Below are 20,966 nucleotides of genomic sequence, written 5' to 3' on the forward strand. Positions count from 1 at the left end.
TTTGGGAAACCCGGGACGATACGACTACGATATATGATATCACATCTTTTTTTACTACCATTTTTTTAAATAGCGTACATGCTACCTACAGCGTGTTGATACACATAAGAGATCGAATGTTATACAATTCAAACGGATTATTGCAGTGTACGAGATCGGATTGTCGTAAATTTCCTCTTCGAACAATGTCTAGGGATGACGTGAGATATCCGGTCAAGTTCAATATTGGCAGCATGTTTATGCGAGGGAGAGAGTGGCCCGGCATATCGAGAAGCTTGGACGGTTCTTGTGAAACCTCGAGTCCCATCAAGGGTAAATCAAAGAGGTCTCGCTTTTCCTGTGAACGTTCTTTGACGTGAGACCCGACCTCTAAATGATTAGTGGAAAGCGACACAAAATCCTCGTAGTTGGGATATAGCATCACGTATCCTCTGAGAAAAACCAGCTCGATGAAAAATCGTTTCCAGGATTTTGACCACTGATTTGATCGTACTTTGGGAACGACCTCTTCTTCGAGCGGCATGACAGTTTCCGACAGGCGGATGGAGAGGTAATCGTGAAATTCTCGCCAATGCTCGGGAAAATACACTGCTCCCCAGCTGCACGGAACTTGGGAAAGATATGGAATGGTTGGGTGTTCTATGCCTTCATTGGCCAGATATATGCGTGGGTTAAACGGCTGACGACCTTCGAGCGGTAACTCGAGATTTTTCTGTTGGTAAAGACTAATACCAAATAAAGTAGGACTTCTATTGTCAGGAACACCATACCTAGACGAAAATGAGATCAGCTGAACGCTTATCAGATAACCCGTCTACAAGAACCCACCTGTAACGCAGCAAGGCCATTTTTATCCATGCATAGAACAACGGGGAGAGTTCCACGTCATCCTCGAGGAGCAAGCCGTACGAATCATTGTTATGTGGATACCAGGATTCCACGATCGCGGGAAGGAGGCCTGCGTGGATGATTCTGCGGTGTAAGAACACCCTTCCGAACGGCCATCTGATGTGCTCTGCGATTTCCAGAGTCTCCGCGTCGCAGCTTTGATCTATATTTATGCGCATGTCCATGGTGTCTCCAAAGTATCGGGCAGCTTGAAGGGAGTCAAGCAGTCGTTTCAGTGAGGCTGGACGGTCGTTGGTTATAACCGTAATGTCAACCCGAGGTATATTCCAATCTAAAAATGTCTATTAGTAAAATCATCTTGATTAGTGTATATACTTTTGGCTCATACTTTTCCACTCTTCCAGAGAAAGCGAAGACATCCATTCCATTTGGTTCAAGTCTGATCTTGGAATCTTTATGATGGTTGTTAAATGCAACAAAGAATTTTTATGCGGCGAGCACAAGTAGTTGGCCAATACATCCTCCTCCTTGAGGCAGAGAACGACATCTACGGGAACACTGAGATCCCCAAGCCAGTCAAGAAGTGGTGTACTGCTTGAGCCGCCTAATGCTATAGCAATCTCTCCAGAAGGAACCTCATATCCAATAGTACAATGACTAAACTCAAAGGTCCCGGAAGTCCATTCGCCTTGATCTAGTTCTGGAAACACATCGTCGTATACCAGGATTTGTATTCGCCATTGATCAGTTGCTTGCATGGCGCAGAGAAAAGATTGCATGTCTTCAACATCCTTTAGAGTAGGCAAGAACAACACGAATCGAGGTTGGGGGCTCGCTTCGGAAATATTGACCAGAGGATAAGGCAAGAACTTAGGAGTGATGTCTGTATCGTTAGACAGGTCTTCCCATTCCACGAGATGCTGATCAGGCAGAAAGTCCATATCGACAGGATAGAGAAAAAACGAGGACAACTGCGTCGATGTGGGCTCTTTGAAGAGGATTCCTCCGATAGGATCAGGATGAAGACTGGCTACATACTCACCAAAATCAGCCCATGTGTTGCAGTCAATAGGAGGGCCCTCATATTCCAAGCTAAATGGTGACAGACTTGAAGGCATGACAAAGGGAGGGAGAATAAACTTTCCTGGCACGATTTCTCCCCAAGAAGAGAGTTGGAGTACCTCGCTTGCTATCAGCTCTTTCCCATGGGGACCAAAAGGTAGGCTGATATCAGGGGGATGTAAGAGGACATAAGCGTCGTATTCCAGCTGGTCAGAGAGGCCAGTGTCATCCATGATTAGGACCCATTCGGTTGTTGCAGCAGCAGCAGCTTTGAGAAAGGCAAATGGCCCATGCAAGTCCGACCATGGATGCAGCGAGATTACAGGATGTCCCTCTGATTGTAAAGTGGAGAATGTGTCTTGGAGAACACGCCGAACGGAAGACGCGATCGTGTCAGGGCACACAATAACAAGCTCTAGGACGTGTTCCTGGGGCTCGAGGAACGGTTGAATGAGCTCTTCGGTGCGATGCAAAGAGGAAGGCAGAATGGGAAGTATCGCTGTGAGTGATTGAGGCGGAATAGATGACGTCTCGGGAACGAAGTAGACGCCGAGATCAATAGCCAGTTCTGAGAAGGTCCCTACAGATTCTTCCACCTGAGTAGCAAAATCGACATCAAGACGGGGGCGGATAGCATATAGTACAATAGAAATAGCAAAAAGACACGAGGAAGTAATGAGGGAGAGAAGCAGAAAGGCAGGATTCAAAAACATAGTGGCTGCTTGTCAAGTGAGTATTGAAACGCGTAGAGAATGGTTTACAGTAGCCGTCACGTGGGCGCGATTCTATCCTTCGCATTAGGTCAGTGTGGTGTAGGGTGCGTGCAATATATACTAACTATGTACTATTATACTATGAAGATAAAAACATTTTGGCGGGAGCTGGTATAGCAATGATAATCAGATATGCCGTCATTATCCTCAGAGTGTCATAAAAATCAGTCATGTCTATTAATCAGATCGGATGGCCGCTTCTGTAAAATGCAGAAAAGATCATTTAGGTCCATTTGAATAGAATAAGGAAGAGCAAGTGAGACGAACTGAAGAACTCGTAGGACATCCAGCACAGCGCGGAACTCGGCATGATAGTCAGTACTCTTGGCGTCAATCCTCTCCCGAATCCTTTCAGTCCGTCCCTCGCCCAGATAACTTTGAATGCGTCGGCCATACCCTTGACATTCCGGATGTCAGCTTCCGTGGACGCCCCTCGTGTCTGCAGAATCGTCTTGGCTACGTCGAGAGGCGTTGTCACAGCGGCAGCCACTGCACCAGCAATTCCTCCAGCGATTATGTGGGACTGGGGCGAGTATTCATTTCGGGGGTTCATGAACTTTTTGAGATGGTCGTAGACGGTGTATTGGATGGCATTGAAGGGAATCGTAATGGCTAATGTTGTGGGGTAGGAAACGTAGAAGGCGCCAATACCCTCTGCTCGGTAGACTGAGCGAGCGCACACCCATACAGAACGGAATTCCGACTTGTGAACCTGCATTCGTTGCTTGACAACTAAAAAAAGGTTACTACATGAGTGGCAAAAAATATAATTGATACTCACCATCGAAAGGGTTCATAAAAGCGTCGGCTGCTATCGTACCTGAGGCTCCTGCCAATGCTGCGGAGTTACGAGTGGTAGTTTTTAAGACCAAAAAATTGCAAAAGGAGAGCGAAAAGGAACATACAAGTAGCTAACCACTGGTTCCCAGCCTCGTTGCCTCCACATAGCTCCTTGACTGCCTCTAACGTCCCGAAATGCACTGCGTGAGCGGGACCGGCACCGAGAATGACGGATGAAACACCTCTCCAGAGGGCTCGGACTCCTTCTGTGGAGGCGATCCTGGAGAATGCATTGCCAACACCGCTGTATACAGCGAGCGGTGATGTGGCGAAAACCTGCATCCGTGTCTGCGCGCGAGAAAAGACTTTGAGAAAGAATTCCCAGCCACGATACAAGACCCACTTTGATACTGTCTATGGGGAACATCACAGCGTGCTCGGAAATGCCAGCCTATGGCGCCTTTTACTGAGTGAAGGACATATGTGGCTGAAAGGGAATCTTACGAGTGCGCCTGCAAGCATATTGACCTAGAAAAAGAATTGGACGCGTCAAGAATTGGGGGAGAAAACTAATTATACGCCAACTTACACCAAGACCGGCATTTGAGGGTAGACCCTCATAGTCGATTTCGTCGGCCATGGTATATACTGGTGACGAGGAGGTCTAAGGTGGGTCTCTGAGGTGGGTGCTGGTGGAAAGCAAGAGAGACCTCACTGCCTGGGAGCTGGAAGGAGATAAAAGGTGTGAGCCTGTGAAATATTCAAATTGACCTCCGCGGCAAAATTAGTCTGAGCAATAACCGTTGTGTTTTATTACACGCTACTAACAACTTGTTCTAACTATAATCCAAGCTCGCCATTAGATACAAAGTGCGATCCTCCTTTACAGCGATATCCAGAACCCATCTTAATCCACTGATATCCAGCAACGCAGACTCCCATTTCCCGCAGTTTCGCCTGTGCTCTTGCTTCCTTGGCCTGTCGCTGCCTCTCTGCTTCTCTCCGTGCACGAGCTTCAGCTTCCGCCTTTGCTTGCTCGGCTCGTGCAGCCAGCGCCTTCAGGCGCGCCTTTTCTCTTTGTCGTTGCAGTTCGGCCCTTTCGGATGCCTCTTTGGCCGCAGCCTCTGCCAGTTGCTTGTCGGCAATCATCTGTTCTTGTCGTTGCGCCTCTTTTTTCGCCTCTTCCGCCTTTTTTTCCATCTCTTTTACCCGGTTTTTCGCATCCATTTCGATCCGTGTTGCTTTTCGCTTCATTGCCTCCATTTCATTCCATAAGGCATCGTTCACACCTGGGTCCCTTTGCACTTGTTGACGAGTTTGATGCGATTGTGATTGGCTAGTGTTGGCCCTGCTTTCTCCTCCGTCACCGCGACCACGCCCTCGTCCTCTGCCACGGCCACGTCCTCTGTCGGATGCCTTTTGAGTGTTGGCCGTCGTCCTTGTCGCAAGGGTTGGAGGTGGAGGCGGAGTAGCTGTGAGTTCTTGCATATGCAAATCGGGTTGAGCGAGACGAGGTTTAGGAGGTATCTTTGATCTTCTCTGGCGATCCTTCAGTGCAATTTTCATCACACCAACAGCATCGACGCCAGAAAGCATCGGGCTGGCACCTGGCGCGGCAGTTGTGAGAGATACCAATGCCTTGTTGATCATCTCTTTGGAAATTGTAATCATATCTCGTGCATTGCCCCAGTCTTGAAGCTCCGCCATGTCGCGAATGAGCTCCTTGATTTCAATGTTGGCTTCTGAGGATACGTCGACGTCCCACCCATCAGTCTGAATCTTTTTCTTCTTTAGTTCGTTACTAACAATCTTCAAGCATTGTTCAGCATCCATGTTCACGAAAACCACCTGTTCCGGGAAACGACTTGATAGCCCTGTATTTACCGACATGAGTTGGTTCATGTCTTGTTCGTATCCAGCAAGGATGACAATGAGTTTACTTTTGAAGTCGGGGTGTGTGAGGAGACCAACGAGTTCGTCTATTGCCTCTTGAGCGAAATGGCCAACGCTTAGGCGGTACGCTTCATCGACAAAGAGGACTTTTCCAAGAGCTTTTTCAAACAGCTTTCTGGTCTTGGGGCCGGTTTGCCCGACATATTGTCCAACAAGGTCTGAAGCGGAGCATTCGATGACGTCCCCGGATCCCAAAATGCCCATGTTATAAAACACTTGCCCTATTTTGCGCGCCACTGTCGTCTTCCCCGTACCTTCCAAAGGGGTTCAGTCAATAAATTTTATCCATCGAACAAAACAACGTACCGGGAGGGCCAGTGAAAACAAAATTTGTGGGGATAAGCTCTCTAGGATCCATATCCCTGGCAAGGCACGCCTGAACAACTTCTTGATAATTCTTCAGCTTTTGTATTATATCTTCGCAGCCAACAATGTCGCTGAAGATTTTGACGAGGTCTGCTGCAGCGTTGGCACTCCTGTTCCAATCGGGGTCGATGTCTTCAGCTTCAATCGTGATGACAGAGGGCCTTTCAGAGAGAGGTATTTTCGACCTTCGCGCGATCGCTCGTCCTTTTGCTGCCGTTATGATATTTTCGACTTCACCTCCATTACCAAAGTTAGGCCGATTTCTCATCCGGCTCAAACGATCTATGGCAGTTTTCTTGGCCTGTGGAGTGGCCTCAAGCTCTTGATCCTTCAACTTCAACTCCAGAATCTTCAGAAGTTCATCATCGTTGAAATTCTCAAAGTTGAATGCTTCCTCGATTTTGAAACGTCTCGACAATCCGGGGTTCACGTTCTTGCAGCAGTTTAGGTTATGTCGTTCATATAAATTTTCGAATGAGGCATACCTGGAACATCTCAAGCATTTGATCTTTGTAACCAGCAAGGATAACGCAGCGGTCTTCGCCAGGCACATTCTGCACTTCAGCGACAATGGTGTCGATGACTGAAGTCTTGTATTGATTTGATCCTGAAGACACATCGTCACTTCCACCTCCTCCGTAAAGCATGTATGCCTGCAAACAATCCGTGAGTAATTGTTGTCTTCGAAACGTTACAAAGGTGCTAACCTCGTCTATAATCAATACTTTACCGACTGTGTTTGCCAAAATTGCCTTGGTGTTTGCCTCGGATTGTCCCAGTGCTGAGCCGACAAAGTCAGAGGGGTTTTTCAGAATAACTGTCAATATATAACGTCTTGTCAGCCTGGTTTTCAAAATGCGTTTGAAAATGCACAAACCTTCACCGTTGCTCAGGAGACCAATGTCAGCCAGAATGCTGCCGTACAACTTTGCCACTGTGGTCTTGCCAGTACCAGGGGGTCCGAGGAACACCTTGTTCAGAGAGAAATCCAACACTCCTTTCTCCAAAAGCTCTCGCTGATAGTTCTCTTCAATGGAACTAAAAAGGCTTTTAATGGACTCCTTGACCGACTTCAACCCTATCATCTGCTGTAACTTGAGCCACGCCTTGCTTTCTTTGATGGCAGTAGAGGGATCAGGACCTATGAGATCTTCTCGCGTCATCAAAAAGTCGTCCGGTTGTTTGCCCTCCTGGCGTTCTTTTGTTAACCGAACCGCCTGTCGTTTTTTTATATGCGATAGGACTGTTTGCAGATCGCGGGCATTACCGAAACCAGGGCGACCCCGACGTCTTCCAAGACGTCGAATCGCGATACGACCATACAAGCCTGTAATCCCGCCTTCGACTTTCATGCGTCCAGCAAAGTCCTTCTTGATATAGTCCTCCAGCATACGCATGAGTTCCGCATCTTCGTAGTCGGCAAATTGAAACTCATAAGGCACGCGACTTTTAAGGCCCGGATTGTGTTCAAAAAATTTCTCCATTTCCTTATTGTAACCAGCGAAGATAAAAACCAAGGTGCCAACCCTGTTTTCCATCTCTGCCAACAGGAAATCGAGGACTGCACCACCCCCAAAGTTGTTGCCACTTGTAAGCTGATAAGCTTCATCGATGAATATGGCTCCTCCTCCAGCTTTGACGACTCCTTCAACAAGTTTGGTGGCTTCGCCAACACCATTTTGGGCCAGTCGAGCACCCGTGGTTTCTTCGAAAGTTTCACCAGGGATAGCTTTGACGGTAGCCAAAAATTTGGCATAATGCCTGGCCACAGTCGTTTTTCCTACGTTTCTTTAGCGGATGTCAGCGTGGACGAGAAATGACACGACGTACCTGTTCCTGGGTTGCCCAGTAGGACCGCATTGAACCTTTCGCGTTTGAGAGAAGAACCTTGACGAACGCTGACATCAATTTTGGCTTTGATGTCGAGGACTCCTTGTTTGACTGCCTCCAACCCGATCATGTCCATGATGGCGTCGATAGCGTCGTTTTGTGCACCCTCGACTGTTTTCTGACGATTCCACTCGATCTGCGACGGTGACGGACCAGGGTCCTTAAAAGGTTTTCCGCTCGATGTAGACTTTAAGCGATTGTTTGCCACGTTTTGAACTGTTTTGGATGTATCACTTCCAGGAGGGGTAGATTCACTGGAGGCCATTGGTGCTGCTAACTGAGCGAACGGAGAAAATAATTTACTGAAGATAGAAGTGTTTGGAGACAGCGGCGGAACAGCAGGGTTAACATTGGCTGTTTGAATAGATCCCAAATTGCTCTCCTTCTGTTGGAAAGTAATAGCTTGTTCACGAGATAATCGAGCGCCCTGCGCTGTGATTGAAAGTGGTGGTGGAAGGATACGGTTGGCATTCGCCGCTTTGATAGATTCTAAGTCTTTCTGCTTCTGCTTGATGGCATTGGCTTGCTCCTGCAATAAGCGAGCGTCTTCTGCCTTCCGTCTCTCCGCTTCAATTTGGGCGTTAAAATTGTCCATCTTGGCTAAATGCGCCTTTTGTTCTGCATCCCGACGCGTCTGTGCAGTCAGCTCCTCCTCTTGTTTCTTTTTGGCAAGCCTTTTTTCACGTTCACATTTGGAACATGTCACAGGAGCTCCCTTGTTGCACTCCCAATGGAGAGTGTGTCCAGCCACACATCGCGAAGTCATTGGCTCTCTGCAGGGTATTTTAGAATGATTGGACAATTGGTGGCATTTTGATGGACAAGTGTGCACCCCACACGATAGAGTAACACCACTATTTTTTAAAGCAAAATTCGCTTGTTAATGGGCATCAACATTGTTTTCATTAGGAATATTTACCAAGGCACAAGACAACCTCCATCAGGGCACTTGGAGTCGAAATCTTCGACTTGGGAAAGTATTTCGGTTGTGTTTGGGTGCTTTTCGCATTTTACTGGAAGACCTTGATAAACATGTTTCCCATCAATTAGCAAACCAAAAAATTGGTTCCAGATTTCATGTCCTTTTCGAGCGTTTTTGAATGTGTCTGAATTTCCAAGCATGATGAGGCCATTTCTAGCTCGAGACAGCAAAACATTCAGCCTCTCTGGGGCACACATAAAACCGATATCGTGTCGAGGGTTGCTCCTGGTCAACGAAACGACAACTATGTCGCTTTCTTCACCTTGATAATTATCTGCAAGAATGATTTAATTATCGATCTATTAGTCGTAGGTAAAACTGAGTGGACTTCACCAATTGTGGCGAGACGGATAGACCTTTTGGATAACTTGGCCATAGCAGGATCGATCAGGCCAGCTTTTACAAGCTCACTGTTGTCCAGGTCATTTAGGATAGGGTCGTTATCCTTCTTCAGGATGTTTCGAAGTTTATGAAGTTGCCCAAGATATGGTGTTAGAATGACAAGATTCTCTGTACCATATCCTTGTTGACCGAGATATTTCACAATCTTCAAGATCATGAAAGCCTCGAATGAATTTTGTTTGGAGGACTTCGACGCCATGTCATTTCTATCGCCGATCGCACTGATTTCGTCCTCTGGATGATCATGGTTGATGAAAATGATATTATCTTGAACTCCCCGTAAACAAGGCCGGTTCTGTGTGTTTGGAGAGTCGATGAGTTTCGGATATGTCATCTGCCTGATAAAATTCGAGATTTCTGGTCGCATCCGATGTTGCTGTTCAAGCGTTACATGTGGATATTCCTTAAGAATCAATCTTTCGAACAGCGAGCGATTGAGATCGTAACCCTCTCCATTTTCGACCGTAAGAAGGTAATGATTGACTTTGGGGCGCAATTGTCTAGATACGTAGGCAATTAGGGGAAATCTTGGTGCAGTAGAATGTCGAAATTTACTTACTTATGATCTCCAATTAAGACCATTTGCGAAGTTTCGGGTCCTAGCGCAGTAAGGACATGCGACTCCAAGATTTCACCGGCTTCTTCGACCAACAAGACATCAGGATTGAATGTACGAATTTCTTCCCTATACTTTGCTGCCGCCGTAGTTGTACAACCGACGATCCGTTTGTTTCGCAGGAGAGTGGATGTATTGGTGCTATATGCTCTGCTTAATCTGTCGACGCACCGATTATATTCCTTCGCATTCAAAACGAAATCTTCGATTGCCTCTTGGAGCAAGGCTTCTCGCCAGCCTTTTAAATGGGCTTGTCGAGTCGCATTGGGAAGGTCCCAAATGCTTTTTCTGCTTTGAGAAGATGAAATGAAAGGAAGAAAAGCCCGGTCCGGCCTATCACCATGGGCCCACTTTTCGATGAGGTAGTCGGGTTGAGCTGCCTTCCCTTGCGCCCCAACAAAAGACATCCCATCCTCTTGATCCGGAATTTGGAAGGCTTCGAAGTAATCAGGATATTCCATTTCGAGGTAATCAAGGATGTTTGTATATGACGCTTGCGAAATATATCGTCGAAACGAAGACTGGACGCGTTGCCGGAGTTGTGCGTGCTGTGTTTTCAATTCGTCGATAGCCGTCCATTCAAGACGGCTGGTCCTGTTTGGCCCACGTTGTTGATGTTGGATTGTCAACGGCTCTGTTCTAGAGGTCGATTTTCCACCAATACGGAGCATGCTTGTCTGTGGGATGCCAATGTCTAAAAGGTGGGTCAAGATGTCGTCCAAAGCATGATTTGTATAACAGACGACGAGAATAGTCTTTGACGTAAAATCATGGATTGATTTTGCTATCAAACCTCCGATGAACGATTTACCGGTTCCTAGAGTGTGATTTTTGTTAACAAAAGTCATCCTTCTATAACAGTTGTCAACCTTCGAGTAACATACCTGGAGGTCCTTGAATCAAGGATATTTTCTGTGTTAGGCCGGATATGAGTGACCTGGCCTGCGAGTCATCGAGTTTAATATCCTTGGGTGTTTTTAAGAGACTTTTCAAGTTGACACTAGGGTCATTGCGTAAGATTTGCACTATAGATGGGATCTGTTCCGTAATGTCCGCGGGACAATTTCCCACCTTCCAGAGTAATATTTCGGAGGATAATGGTAGAGTGATTGTCTGTTGAAGTCCTTTCAGAATGGGTTCATACGCAAATGTGGCCGTATCTATCTGAATTAGCACGACATTGTCCCCCATTTTGAGCCTGCGAAGAGCATGTTGAGTGCTCTCCGCGTCCTCGAATTGGAGGACTATTTCGGGCGGATTCTTGGCCAAACGCTCTTCGTCGCGATAGATGCACGGAAACGCAATGATTTCTGTACCGACCAAGAGGCAGGCCAACGATTGGTGCTTGAAAAACTGACGTTTATCATCCAAGAATTCTTTTCGATCTTTTCGGTTCTTCAACCTTTTCATCTCTGGAAAGTCGTGGTCGCAAACGCAAATTAAACTCCATTTCATTCGTTTCTTCTCGTCGCCAAGCTCCAGGTCCTTCAAGCGTAAGCCTTGAATCTTTGTGCCCCTATGGCGACCTTGCTTTTTCCCCAAGGCTATCTGGAGTTCTTCACGCATTTCGTGAATCATGTCTTCTCGAAGGAGTCTGAACTGGTTATCCAAATGAATCGCAACACGTGTAGGTGCATTCTCTAGTTCCTCCAATACGCTTGCTGGCCTCAAAAAAGGCGCATCCGTTGAAGCCATCTCTTCTCCAGTAGGAAGAATGGAGATCTTGCGAAAGTCCGCAAAGTCATTGTTGTGTCGGCCACCAGGGCCTGAGCTGGACGTAATGTTGCCATGCACAATAGGCAAGGACGTGCTCAACACTTCCTTCAACTTTGATCCAATGGATTTGGTTTTCTCGATGTGTGATGACAGAAGGATATTAATGATTTCGTCCATGTCAGACCCTTCTCTGAAAGAAGCGGCTTCTTCGGATGCCATCGTACATAGGCGGTGTAGTAGCCAGCCAAAGGAATATACGGCGTCCTCATCCAATTCGCATTTAAGGAATTTCCTTCGAAACTCCATCCAAAAGGTGGGTGGGTCGACTAGATACATTAGAATCCCGTCGAGAAATTCTCCGTTGTTGATTGCTTTCAGTTCCGGGTGTTGGAGGTATCGTATAAGGAATGATGCATGTGTGTTCATGAACGTGAGGGATAAATCATACCGGATAGCGGCTTTCAAAGCGTCTACTCCCGTTTTCTTCGACACCAAACTTGCGATACGGTCCTCAGGGTTTGGGTGAGTATAGATAGCCTCTAAGAACTGGGGGCCATGGCTTGGTGATATTGGGGTTTTTGCCGACACAATGTCGTTGAAACGCTTATTGAGCCTCGCTTGCTTGTCCATAGATCGTGGTCGTTGGGGAAGAGTTCTCAAAGAAGAACGCCTCTTATCGCAGAAATCAAAGGCGGCATTGGCCGTCATGCGTGAGCTATACCCACGATAATGCAAAATAAGCGCCGGTGCACGAGCCAGGTGCTTCGCTAAATGAAATCAGTGGACGCAATGTTCAGCTTTTACGACAGCATGAATCCGACGGCATCCTTAATTGAGACGAAAGTTGTATGTAAGGATTTCAATGTTTACATCATTCATATAGTCATTGATGTGTAATGACAATGTATGCAAGGTCAAGTTTGAGGTCTTTTCTACATAATGAATGTCTATCTGTAGAGACAGGCGGTTAGAAACAGAGCCATCGACAAATTGCATTGAGATGACATACTGTTGTGAAGCCATAAATAAGGGATATAATACAAACACATAATCAGAGTGAACTTTTGTCTGCCGCAGCACGCGCATCGTGTTCTTCAATGGCTCTAGGATATGTGTGAGTAAAGGGTGAAGGACGAAGATTATTTCCGTGCGTACATGGCCTCCCATGGATAATTAAGCCTAATAAAATGTCAGTTTGTTAACGACTAAATGAAACAGTCTATCCATACCAAAGATCCTCCACGTTGTGGCCAGCAAAGTATCTGCGATAAAGCTTAGCTCGTTATAGTGTGAATGAGACAAACGAAATAGCTTACGGTGTATCCGCTGGAAGCTCAGCCAACTTGGGCTTCAACTTGTTGTGGACGACAAAGATAGCAAATTTAGTTTTTGAGCGTAAAGCTTCCCGTTCGCTTTCAGGATAATTTAGCAACTCGGCTTCAACATCTTTCTGCAACTCAGAGAGTGCGTAACTACAATTCATTAGAAAGGCGAGGGGCAAAAGGAGGAGGGAATGAACTGACTGGAGGGTTTTGCGGGTATCGTCGACTTCATCCTGTAAGAAACCTTATTGAAGATGTTTATGGGGTTCAGAAAGATATTATGACATACGACAATCAAGTTGTTCTTTCCTATCAACATCTTTCCAGCATCAGCACCGCTGTATGGAGCAGCATTTAGTGATTAGTTTATCAACAGATAACGAGAATGTGTACATACAGCCATTGCGTGCGGATAACTTCGTTGCCCAACTGTTCCGCTGTAGCGCCTTCGACGGGCTCGTATAAAGACAGACCGATGGCCTGAATCTGGAGAGTCTTATTTGCTGTCTGCTCTCGCAAAAATGTACGCTAGAGAAAATCAAAAACATCAGCAATCAACGAAACCAAGATCAAAAAAATTATTGCGCACCATAACACGGGCTGGGAAGAATCCTCTGTATAAAAATGACATCTTTAAGCCTGAGCTAAAATGAGCAACAAGGTGGCTTCCTCACCCTCCACCTAAAATGAAAATATCCGTCAGTGGAGATAAGGTTAGAACGCGTTCAGAACGTACCGATAGCAATTAGCAGATCAGGATTGAACTCTTTGGCAATTTGGGGAGTGACTTTACGGATGAGATTGTGGATGTCGTTGTACGTGACATGCCAGTATTTTATCTGGTCGGCCATGGCTAGGTGGTGATAGAAGATAAAAGGTAGATGGATGGAAAGATAACTTTACTTTGTGAAAGCTAGATCAAATTTCAAAATATTTGGTTGCCCGTCTAGACATGTGACTGGCTACTTGTTGATCAAGACTTTGAAGCATGTCCGGTTAGATTCAAGTCTCCGTCTCGTTTTTGCGTTCTGTCCCCGGTTTACATTCTCCTCCGACAGAGCCATCGTCCAGCACAACCACTCCCAAGGCTATAGGCAGCCTTGCCAAAAAACAGAGCGATGTGACCAGACAGGGTACCCAGAAACTCAAATTTGTTCCAACCCTTCCTCAGCGTCGGAAGAAGGAGTGAGTATCCTACACACTAGTTTTTTGTCGTGCGATCTGATCTTTTTCTACAGAGAGGTGAAAGCGGTTTGTGCTGTGCTCCTTCACGTTTTGGACGTTTGACCAATTTTGTCTATTTGTAGGAACCTACGCCAGCCGTGATACCCCCCGCGTCAACAGAACGCGGCCGTGGTCGTGGGCGAGGTCGTGGAGATGCCAGAGGCCGTGGTAGGGGAAGAGGCAACGCGCCTCCTGTTCTTGAAATGACTGCGAGTGGACCGTTCGCCATGGGACCTGCTATGGCTGGAAGTTCGTCGCGCAGGTCAACACCCCGTTCCAATTTCGTGCCCAATGTGTCGACAGACACCGCTAACCTTGGGAGTAATCTATCTCAGAACGCTCCTCCTTCGTTACGCAGAGATATTGGCCTGGCTGCAAAAAACGGACCAGTGAAGACCGAAGAGGAGGAGTATTCTGATCCTGATGAAGGCGTGGAAATCGTGGATATGGAAAACGTTCGCCAGATGGATTGGATGGCACCTGAAAGCATACGGAAGGAAAGACCAACGAAGAAAGTCAAGAAAGAGGAGGCAATGGATGACCCTGGTATGTAAAATACGGATATTATCTCCCGTTGACATCTGACGTATTATCAGCGGCTGAAGCAGTAGATGCTGCTAATGCCCTCAATCTTGAAGAAAGCGAAGAAGAAGAAGAGCTGGAGGATATCATAGAAGACTTTGCTACGCAGACTAATATTGACTCGGTAAAAATTTTATATATTCTCGAAATTTGGCGTCCTAACGGTGAAATAAAAGGATGAATCAATGAGGGAGGAGCGCCTCTATTTCTTCCAGTTCCCATCCCCTTTCCCCGATTTCTCTTCGAAGAAAGAGGCCGCAATGGAAGTTGATCCGTCACCACCTGTTTCTGATGCTGCAGGGAAAAAGGTGTCGTTTGCGGCCGACGTCAAACCAGATATAACGCCAGGCTCTTCAAGAACTGCGTCAGTTGTTCCTTCTGAAGTCGAATCTGTGAAGGCTCCTCCACTGGATGGTGTTATTGGACAACTCGAAATATACAAGAGCGGCGCTGTCAAGATTCGATTGGCTAATGGAATTCTCCTCGATGCACGTTTGTTCCGGTTAGCTTTTGTTGAGCAGGTTCTAATAATGTCTTTTTTGTAGGTCAATGCTGCCACCCAGCCTTCCTTTTTACAGCAGGCTGTGTATCTCAACAAAGCAGAAAAACAAATGACTGTCCTCGGAGAAGTCAACAAACAATTCGTCGTATCACCCAATGTTGACGCGTTGTTGGCGGCTGTTGAGAAGGAAGAGCAGGCCGCAAGTGTGATTGAAGGCGAGGAAAAATTGTTGAGAATGGAATAGTGTACTTGTCTTGTGAATTAGAGTCCCGGTAATAGATAAAATATTGTGCAAATGATCCTTGTGGAATTGGATTGCCAATGGGTTAGGAGCACTCATATTTGTGATTAACAGCAGAGCAGGACATCGACCAGACAACTGTAACATACACGGAGAGTTTAAAGAATAAAGTTGTATTCGTACAAACATAGGACATGATGGATGGGATGACATAAATCTCTTCACAAACAGCACCACCACGAGAACACCCAATATCGCCCACAAACAGATACGTTCTATGAGTGAAGGTAGATTAGTTTGAGTTTCAAAGATATAAAGCAAGAAAAAAAGGAAAAGAATCAGAATAGCGGATAGGACCACCAAAGCAGCCCTTCCGAAGGTAGCTGAGTTAAATTTCTGCAGTGTAGGGTGCGCTCCTACGTAAAGCCAAATGCCTCAAACATCATATATGTGGTAGAGATAAAGCAAAGGGGAAAAAAGAACGGAGATGCTCACCAAGAGGACAAGGAGGTAGCAGACCAAAAGGCATGTTGTGGATTGAAAAAAATAACAGCAAGCTTTATATATTCTTTTTTAAACTCCGCAAACTCCGAAGTCCGCTCGGGAATCGGGTGTATTCTTTCAGCCAGAACGGTCATGTCCAATACACAACAGACCCCAACTTACGGATATCCTATAGCTTCGCCGTATGTGCCTGTGGTAGCCGAGTCGTCTGCGCAGGCGCAGGCACAACAGAGTGCCCAGAGCACGGCAGGCGCTGCTGCTGCACCCGCTGCATCAGCATCGACTTCTGCGCAGACTCCTGCCGCACAATCTCGTCAGGCGGCTGAGGAGGCCAGGAAGGACCGCACGTTGGCCGACTTTATGTTGATGTTGGACGAGTATGAGCCTTTGGTGAGTTGCGTATATTCTATCCCTGGTGTCAGAGGCACTTAAATGTTTTTTTGATGAACAAAGATACCAAATGAGGTCACAGACTACTACCTCCAACGCGTCGGGTTTGAGTGCGAAGACGTTCGCTTGTGAGTCAGCCGTGGTGTTTCCCCTTCACGTTCCCACTAATTTGCTTTTATTCTGCAGAAAACGCTTGCTATCACTCGCTGCCCAGAAGTTTGTATCTGATATCGCCGCGGACGCATACCAACACGCGCGTATTCGAACGAATGCGTCTGGAGGGCGAGCACGCGTCAACCAACCTCTTACAGGTCCTGGTTCTGCGAAGGTGTGTGTTCATGGTTCTACAGAATTGGGACATCTCATATCTTCTTACTTCACTTAGGACAAGACGAGAACGACGTTGACAATGGACGATCTGAGTGCGGCTCTTGCAGAGTACGGCATAAACTCTCGGAAACCAGAGTATTACATATAGTTTGGCTGTTGGTATTATGGACTCTGTACAACCCTTTTCAACTAATCGTAGAATACAATGACATAAATGATGTAAAACGAACCTGGGGAAATTGGAAACACAACAAATGAAGTCACGTGATTCATAATAATGAACACGGTTCAAGTTAACAATTACAGCTTGTCATTTAACTTCGACTTTGATGACTCTCAAGCTCAAGCCATCCTCTGCTCCTTCTACACCCTTCTCGTGGGACATACCCTCGCCCTCGGCCAGCTCAGAGGCTGGCGTTCCTCTCTCACCACCGACCTCATGGCTGCCTGCGCGTGATATGAAGATCTTTGGGGCACGACCCCTCACGTCTACTTCAGATATCGGTCTCGTCAAGTGTGGCGATTGTGGTAAACCCATACTACGGAGCTTCATATTAGAACACTCAGGTACATTCATTGCATCAAGTATCTTGAGGAATACATAAACTCATTCACGTCTAGACACATGTGCCCTCATCCGAAGTGGAGGAAAGAAAGGCGCCAAGGGCAAGGCCAATGCTGCAGACGGTGACGGTCAGGCATATTCTGAGATGGCCAATTTATAACAAGCATGCTGACAAGTAATATGTTATGTTCAATAGACAAGAAAGGAGGCAAGAAGCGCAAGGCGTCTCCCTCACCGGACGAGCCGTCAAAGAAGAAGGCCAAGCCCGCGACAAAGGTGACCAAAGGGCGCATGAAGGGTCCCGTGGACTATGACAAGCAGTGCGGTGTGATCAACGACAAAGGCATGCCATGCTCGCGTTCGCTGACATGCAAATCGCACGCCATGGGCGCTAAGCGCGCCGTGCAAGGGCGCTCACGCAAGTACGACGAACTGCTGCTCGAGTGGCAACGCGCGAACAACCCCAACTTTGTCGAGCCTGTAAAGCGCGAGACTAAAGCCGAGAAGAAGGAGAAGAGGGAGAAGGAAAAGTTGGAAAAGAAGAGGCTTGCGGGCGAGGCTGCTGCGGCGCTTGGCGTGGATCCAGCGACGATGAGCAAGAAACTAGCTGCGGCGGGTTCGAGCAAGAAGATTGGGAAGAAGGCCGCTGCTGCTGCGGCCGCGCAGCAGAGGTTGGCGGAGGAGCTGAGGGAGGATGTCGATGAGGATGTTGAGGAGCTGGACTCGGAGGTCGAGGTGGAGGAGTTGATCAAGAGCGTGCGCGTGGCGAAAGAGAACGGGGTTATTGGCGTACCTCTGGCTGTCCCTTGCGATGCGGGGACTTGGTTTATTCAAAGAAGGGAGCGTGTGAGGTGCTGTCGAGATCTGCTCTTCAACGCATTGGGAAGCGCTGGTGGAACAGGGGCACCTGGGAGCATGATCACTTCTACCATGGGATTGATGAACAGGAGTACAAGTTTGACTGCCGGAAATCCTGGCGGTATACTGCGACTGGCTTGAGATACAGCCTTGGACAGTAGTTTTGTATGATACATATCAGTGAAAGATGCATATTATGTTGTACTTGTAGTTCTGTTTTTGTATACATAAAATATTGCAATGCATATATATATTGGCAAAATTGTTGGGTGACATGTATATTGAAAGCTATTGATACAAAATGAAATGAGTATATCAGTCTACACAGATTAGATAGATGGTCATGGATACGAGTACCCTTGATTACAAGTGGAGTCAGTAGAGTAGATTAGTACGACATAGGATTAGATATCTGTCCGCATTGCTTGCCACAGCATGGATTTAGCTAAAACCGGAGGTCGGGCAGTAATGCGTTTTCGTTCCGGGTGCTGGAGCCACTTGAAAGCGTTGCCCGAGTGAGGTCGCCTGTTGGGGACGAGTTGAAGCATGCTGGTTATAGCAGACATAACATTTTTCGGAATTAGAGCCTCCTCTAGTGGGGTGGGTTCTCGGTGGATATCTGCTAGCTGAGTATGGGTTTTAACCTCGTCATAAGGGATTCGTATAGTATCTGGAGGAGAGCCGGTGTAGATCTGGAATATTGAGTTCATAGTTAGCTATGAATTATAGTTGGAGGCGAGAGATAAATGGACGCGTACTTCAATAGCGGTACATCCCAAGGCGAAAATATCACTCGGCATTTTGTACTCTCCGTTGTAGTCGTGGTAGTAATTATCAATGAGGAAGGATTTGAATCGCTGTGCCGATACAAGTTCGGGTGCTATCCAATTGGCGTACCGTGTCAGGGTGGATTCTGTGGGTATGTGCTCTGCGGAAAACTCGCCGAGAACACAGGTGCCGTCTGGGTTGACGAGAATATTTGACTGGTGCGGTTGATTGAAAATTAAGTTAGGTGAGATGGACACAGCATTTTTTAGAGTTGACTTACGCCTCGGATCGCTCCGTGCACGATGGAATGCCGATGTAGGTAATCCAATCCTTCTGAAACTTGCACGCACTGACGTAGGAAGTCAGCAACAGAAAAATATGACGCATGGAAAACGTACCGCTTTATGTCGATCATATTCTGGATGTTGCAACAAATATTGGATGATAGTGAGTCTCGGAGGATTTGATACAAGGGTCAACAGGGGCACATCGAGACTGGCGTAAAGACCTTGAATCGCAATGAGATTCTGATGGGGTATACTCTGCCATCTTTTGACCTTGAAGAGTATATTCTGGGAAACCAAGAGAGACAACATGAGGCGTTTAAAGGAGCGCGCGCGGTCGGGCTACGGGCAGGGCGACTTACGTTGATGGATCCCCACCGAGCCTTGGACGAGGTTCCCCCGATGAGCATCGGTCTCAGACGGGTGGTATTATCGTTCGTTGGGCACACAAGGATGACCTTGGAAGCGTTAGTATTTTTTTTTCGAAAAAAGTATACAAATATAGCACAGTACCTCGCCATTCGAATCGTCAAATTGGCTGGCGATGGCCTTTGTTTTAAACGGTGAGACATATGCATTATGCTGGGAGATTTGATGTATCTCGTTCGGTGTGAGTGTATAGGCGTCGAGGGCGAGATCCATAGCTGAGTGGGTAGCAGGAGGGGGATTCAAGAGCAGAGTGAAGACACAAACGAATTGCTATATAAATATTACCAGGGATATCCGGGCCAGATTTGATTCGGAGAGATCACGCAGGATGAAATACGAAGAACACAGCCTTGGAGTGTGACATTCCCGGCAACAGCGAAGACAATACAACAAAGATTGCAGCGGCAGATGCGCTATGAATGCACACGGTTGCCCACTGCCTCTGACCCGACCAGAGATGTGCTGGGTGTAGGTGGACTTTTACCGGGGCTGTGAGGGGGCGGGTGCGGCCAAGAGATCAAGAACGTGTGTGGATGCACAACAAAAGGCGCAGAACAAAGACGAGGAACAGGGGCCACGAATAGAAAGGGGCGCACAGGATATGTTTTGTGTATGTTTTGTGTGGTAGCAGAGGAAGAGACAGTGTGACGTCACATCCAGTGAGCAAGCGAGTTGCCACGTTCGCCTCTTCTTCTTCTTGTCTTTAGAAAATGCGCCTCCTTCTCTTTTCTTTATTCTTGTCTTTTCTCTCTGCTGTCCATGCCCTTCATTTCTATCTCGATGCCAATCAGAAACGATGTTTTATTGAAGAGCTTCCCACCGACACCGTTGTAGAAGGTGTGTCCGCCTCGTCGCTGGCTTTCGTTGTCACAACTTACGCGTGATAAGGCCACTACCGCGCCCTTGAATGGAACGAACAGGAACAAAAATACGGTGAAAACCCAGAGCTAGGTATTGTTGTCCTGGTTCAGGTGCGTTGTGCCCCCTCATTGGCAGGCCGATGATGCTCATATTGTTCTCCAGGAAGAACCCTCGGGCCACGTCGTGGTGCAAACCACCGGCCCTCTCGACGGAAAATTCACATTCACATCGCACGAGGCGGGCGACCACTCTATCTGCCTCTCCACCAACTACACATCCTGGTTCAGTCACACTCACATTCGCCTCTACCTCGATATCGTCGTCGGCTCGACGAAACCCGATGTTGAACACGATAGGTCCCACGTCTCCGAACTTGCTTCCAAAATCCGCGACCTTAATCAGAAGCTGGAGGATATCAGGAGAGAGCAGCAGTATCAGAGAGAAAGAGAAGAGGATTATAGGGATCTCAGTGAGGCAACCAATGCTCGCGCGGTATGGTACAGCGTAGTGCAAATTCTTGTCCTCGTTACAACGTGTGCATGGCAGCTGCGTCATTTGAAGGTGCGTCTCGTTTATTGAACTCGTTTTTGCATTCACTCTTACCATTGACCTTTGTCTAGGCCTTTTTCGAGGACAGGAAGATGCGATAGTTTATGTATATTTTATGTCAGTAATGCCCATCTTCCTTTCCCCACGTGTGCGCGCAGGTCGTGATTC

At 47.1% G+C, this 20,966-nt stretch overlaps 9 protein-coding genes across 9 annotated transcripts; 4 read left to right on the plus strand and 5 right to left on the minus strand.

The window, feature by feature from the left end:
- Positions 1 to 85: 85 nt before the first annotated feature.
- JR316_0008179 (uncharacterized protein) lies at positions 86 to 2,624 on the minus strand (the record flags this gene model as incomplete). Its single annotated transcript, XM_047893894.1, has 3 exons — positions 86 to 770; positions 829 to 1,180; positions 1,238 to 2,624. 3 exons carry the CDS (start codon positions 2,622 to 2,624, stop codon positions 86 to 88), a joined length of 2,424 nt encoding a protein of 807 aa, XP_047747209.1.
- Positions 2,625 to 2,861: 237 nt separating this feature from the next.
- JR316_0008180 (putative mitochondrial carrier C8C9.12c) lies at positions 2,862 to 4,104 on the minus strand (the record flags this gene model as incomplete). Its single annotated transcript, XM_047893895.1, has 7 exons — positions 2,862 to 2,884; positions 2,952 to 3,416; positions 3,466 to 3,522; positions 3,590 to 3,812; positions 3,868 to 3,915; positions 3,969 to 3,992; positions 4,054 to 4,104. 7 exons carry the CDS (start codon positions 4,102 to 4,104, stop codon positions 2,862 to 2,864), a joined length of 891 nt encoding a protein of 296 aa, XP_047747210.1.
- Positions 4,105 to 4,304: 200 nt separating this feature from the next.
- On the minus strand, positions 4,305 to 12,019 carry JR316_0008181 (NFX1-type zinc finger-containing protein 1; the record flags this gene model as incomplete). Its single annotated transcript, XM_047893896.1, has 9 exons — positions 4,305 to 5,671; positions 5,724 to 6,216; positions 6,269 to 6,436; positions 6,491 to 6,600; positions 6,661 to 7,563; positions 7,614 to 8,444; positions 8,989 to 9,557; positions 9,617 to 10,490; positions 10,558 to 12,019. The coding sequence occupies 9 exons, from the start codon at positions 12,017 to 12,019 to the stop codon at positions 4,305 to 4,307; spliced, it is 6,777 nt and encodes a 2,258-aa protein (XP_047747211.1).
- A 421-nt stretch (positions 12,020 to 12,440) lies between these two features.
- On the minus strand, positions 12,441 to 13,562 carry JR316_0008182 (Hypoxanthine-guanine phosphoribosyltransferase; the record flags this gene model as incomplete). Its single annotated transcript, XM_047893897.1, has 10 exons — positions 12,441 to 12,492; positions 12,545 to 12,568; positions 12,619 to 12,651; positions 12,706 to 12,861; positions 12,913 to 12,944; positions 13,001 to 13,049; positions 13,109 to 13,239; positions 13,301 to 13,325; positions 13,386 to 13,392; positions 13,448 to 13,562. The coding sequence occupies 10 exons, from the start codon at positions 13,560 to 13,562 to the stop codon at positions 12,441 to 12,443; spliced, it is 624 nt and encodes a 207-aa protein (XP_047747212.1).
- A 137-nt stretch (positions 13,563 to 13,699) lies between these two features.
- Positions 13,700 to 15,263, plus strand: JR316_0008183 (uncharacterized protein; the record flags this gene model as incomplete). Its single annotated transcript, XM_047893898.1, has 7 exons — positions 13,700 to 13,706; positions 13,770 to 13,896; positions 13,950 to 13,962; positions 14,019 to 14,481; positions 14,532 to 14,641; positions 14,694 to 15,038; positions 15,063 to 15,263. The coding sequence occupies 7 exons, from the start codon at positions 13,700 to 13,702 to the stop codon at positions 15,261 to 15,263; spliced, it is 1,266 nt and encodes a 421-aa protein (XP_047747213.1).
- A 633-nt stretch (positions 15,264 to 15,896) lies between these two features.
- Positions 15,897 to 16,632, plus strand: JR316_0008184 (Transcription initiation factor TFIID subunit 10; the record flags this gene model as incomplete). The annotated part of the gene is made up of 4 exons (XM_047893899.1): positions 15,897 to 16,154; positions 16,218 to 16,282; positions 16,341 to 16,482; positions 16,540 to 16,632. 4 exons carry the CDS (start codon positions 15,897 to 15,899, stop codon positions 16,630 to 16,632), a joined length of 558 nt encoding a protein of 185 aa, XP_047747214.1.
- A 181-nt stretch (positions 16,633 to 16,813) lies between these two features.
- On the plus strand, positions 16,814 to 18,048 carry JR316_0008185 (SAGA-associated factor 73; the record flags this gene model as incomplete). The annotated part of the gene is made up of 3 exons (XM_047893900.1): positions 16,814 to 17,051; positions 17,106 to 17,177; positions 17,246 to 18,048. 3 exons carry the CDS (start codon positions 16,814 to 16,816, stop codon positions 18,046 to 18,048), a joined length of 1,113 nt encoding a protein of 370 aa, XP_047747215.1.
- Positions 18,049 to 18,311: 263 nt separating this feature from the next.
- Positions 18,312 to 19,601, minus strand: JR316_0008186 (putative WRKY transcription factor 19; the record flags this gene model as incomplete). Its single annotated transcript, XM_047893901.1, has 6 exons — positions 18,312 to 18,599; positions 18,666 to 18,890; positions 18,956 to 19,024; positions 19,074 to 19,247; positions 19,322 to 19,417; positions 19,473 to 19,601. The coding sequence occupies 6 exons, from the start codon at positions 19,599 to 19,601 to the stop codon at positions 18,312 to 18,314; spliced, it is 981 nt and encodes a 326-aa protein (XP_047747216.1).
- Positions 19,602 to 20,098: 497 nt separating this feature from the next.
- JR316_0008187 (Transmembrane emp24 domain-containing protein 9) lies at positions 20,099 to 20,899 on the plus strand (the record flags this gene model as incomplete). Its single annotated transcript, XM_047893902.1, has 4 exons — positions 20,099 to 20,225; positions 20,277 to 20,359; positions 20,412 to 20,810; positions 20,870 to 20,899. The coding sequence occupies 4 exons, from the start codon at positions 20,099 to 20,101 to the stop codon at positions 20,897 to 20,899; spliced, it is 639 nt and encodes a 212-aa protein (XP_047747217.1).
- Positions 20,900 to 20,966: the final 67 nt, after the last annotated feature.

Source organism: Psilocybe cubensis, chromosome 7, assembly GCF_017499595.1.
Source record: "Psilocybe cubensis strain MGC-MH-2018 chromosome 7, whole genome shotgun sequence".
In the NCBI taxonomy this organism is placed as follows: Eukaryota; Fungi; Basidiomycota; class Agaricomycetes; order Agaricales; family Agrocybaceae; genus Psilocybe; species Psilocybe cubensis.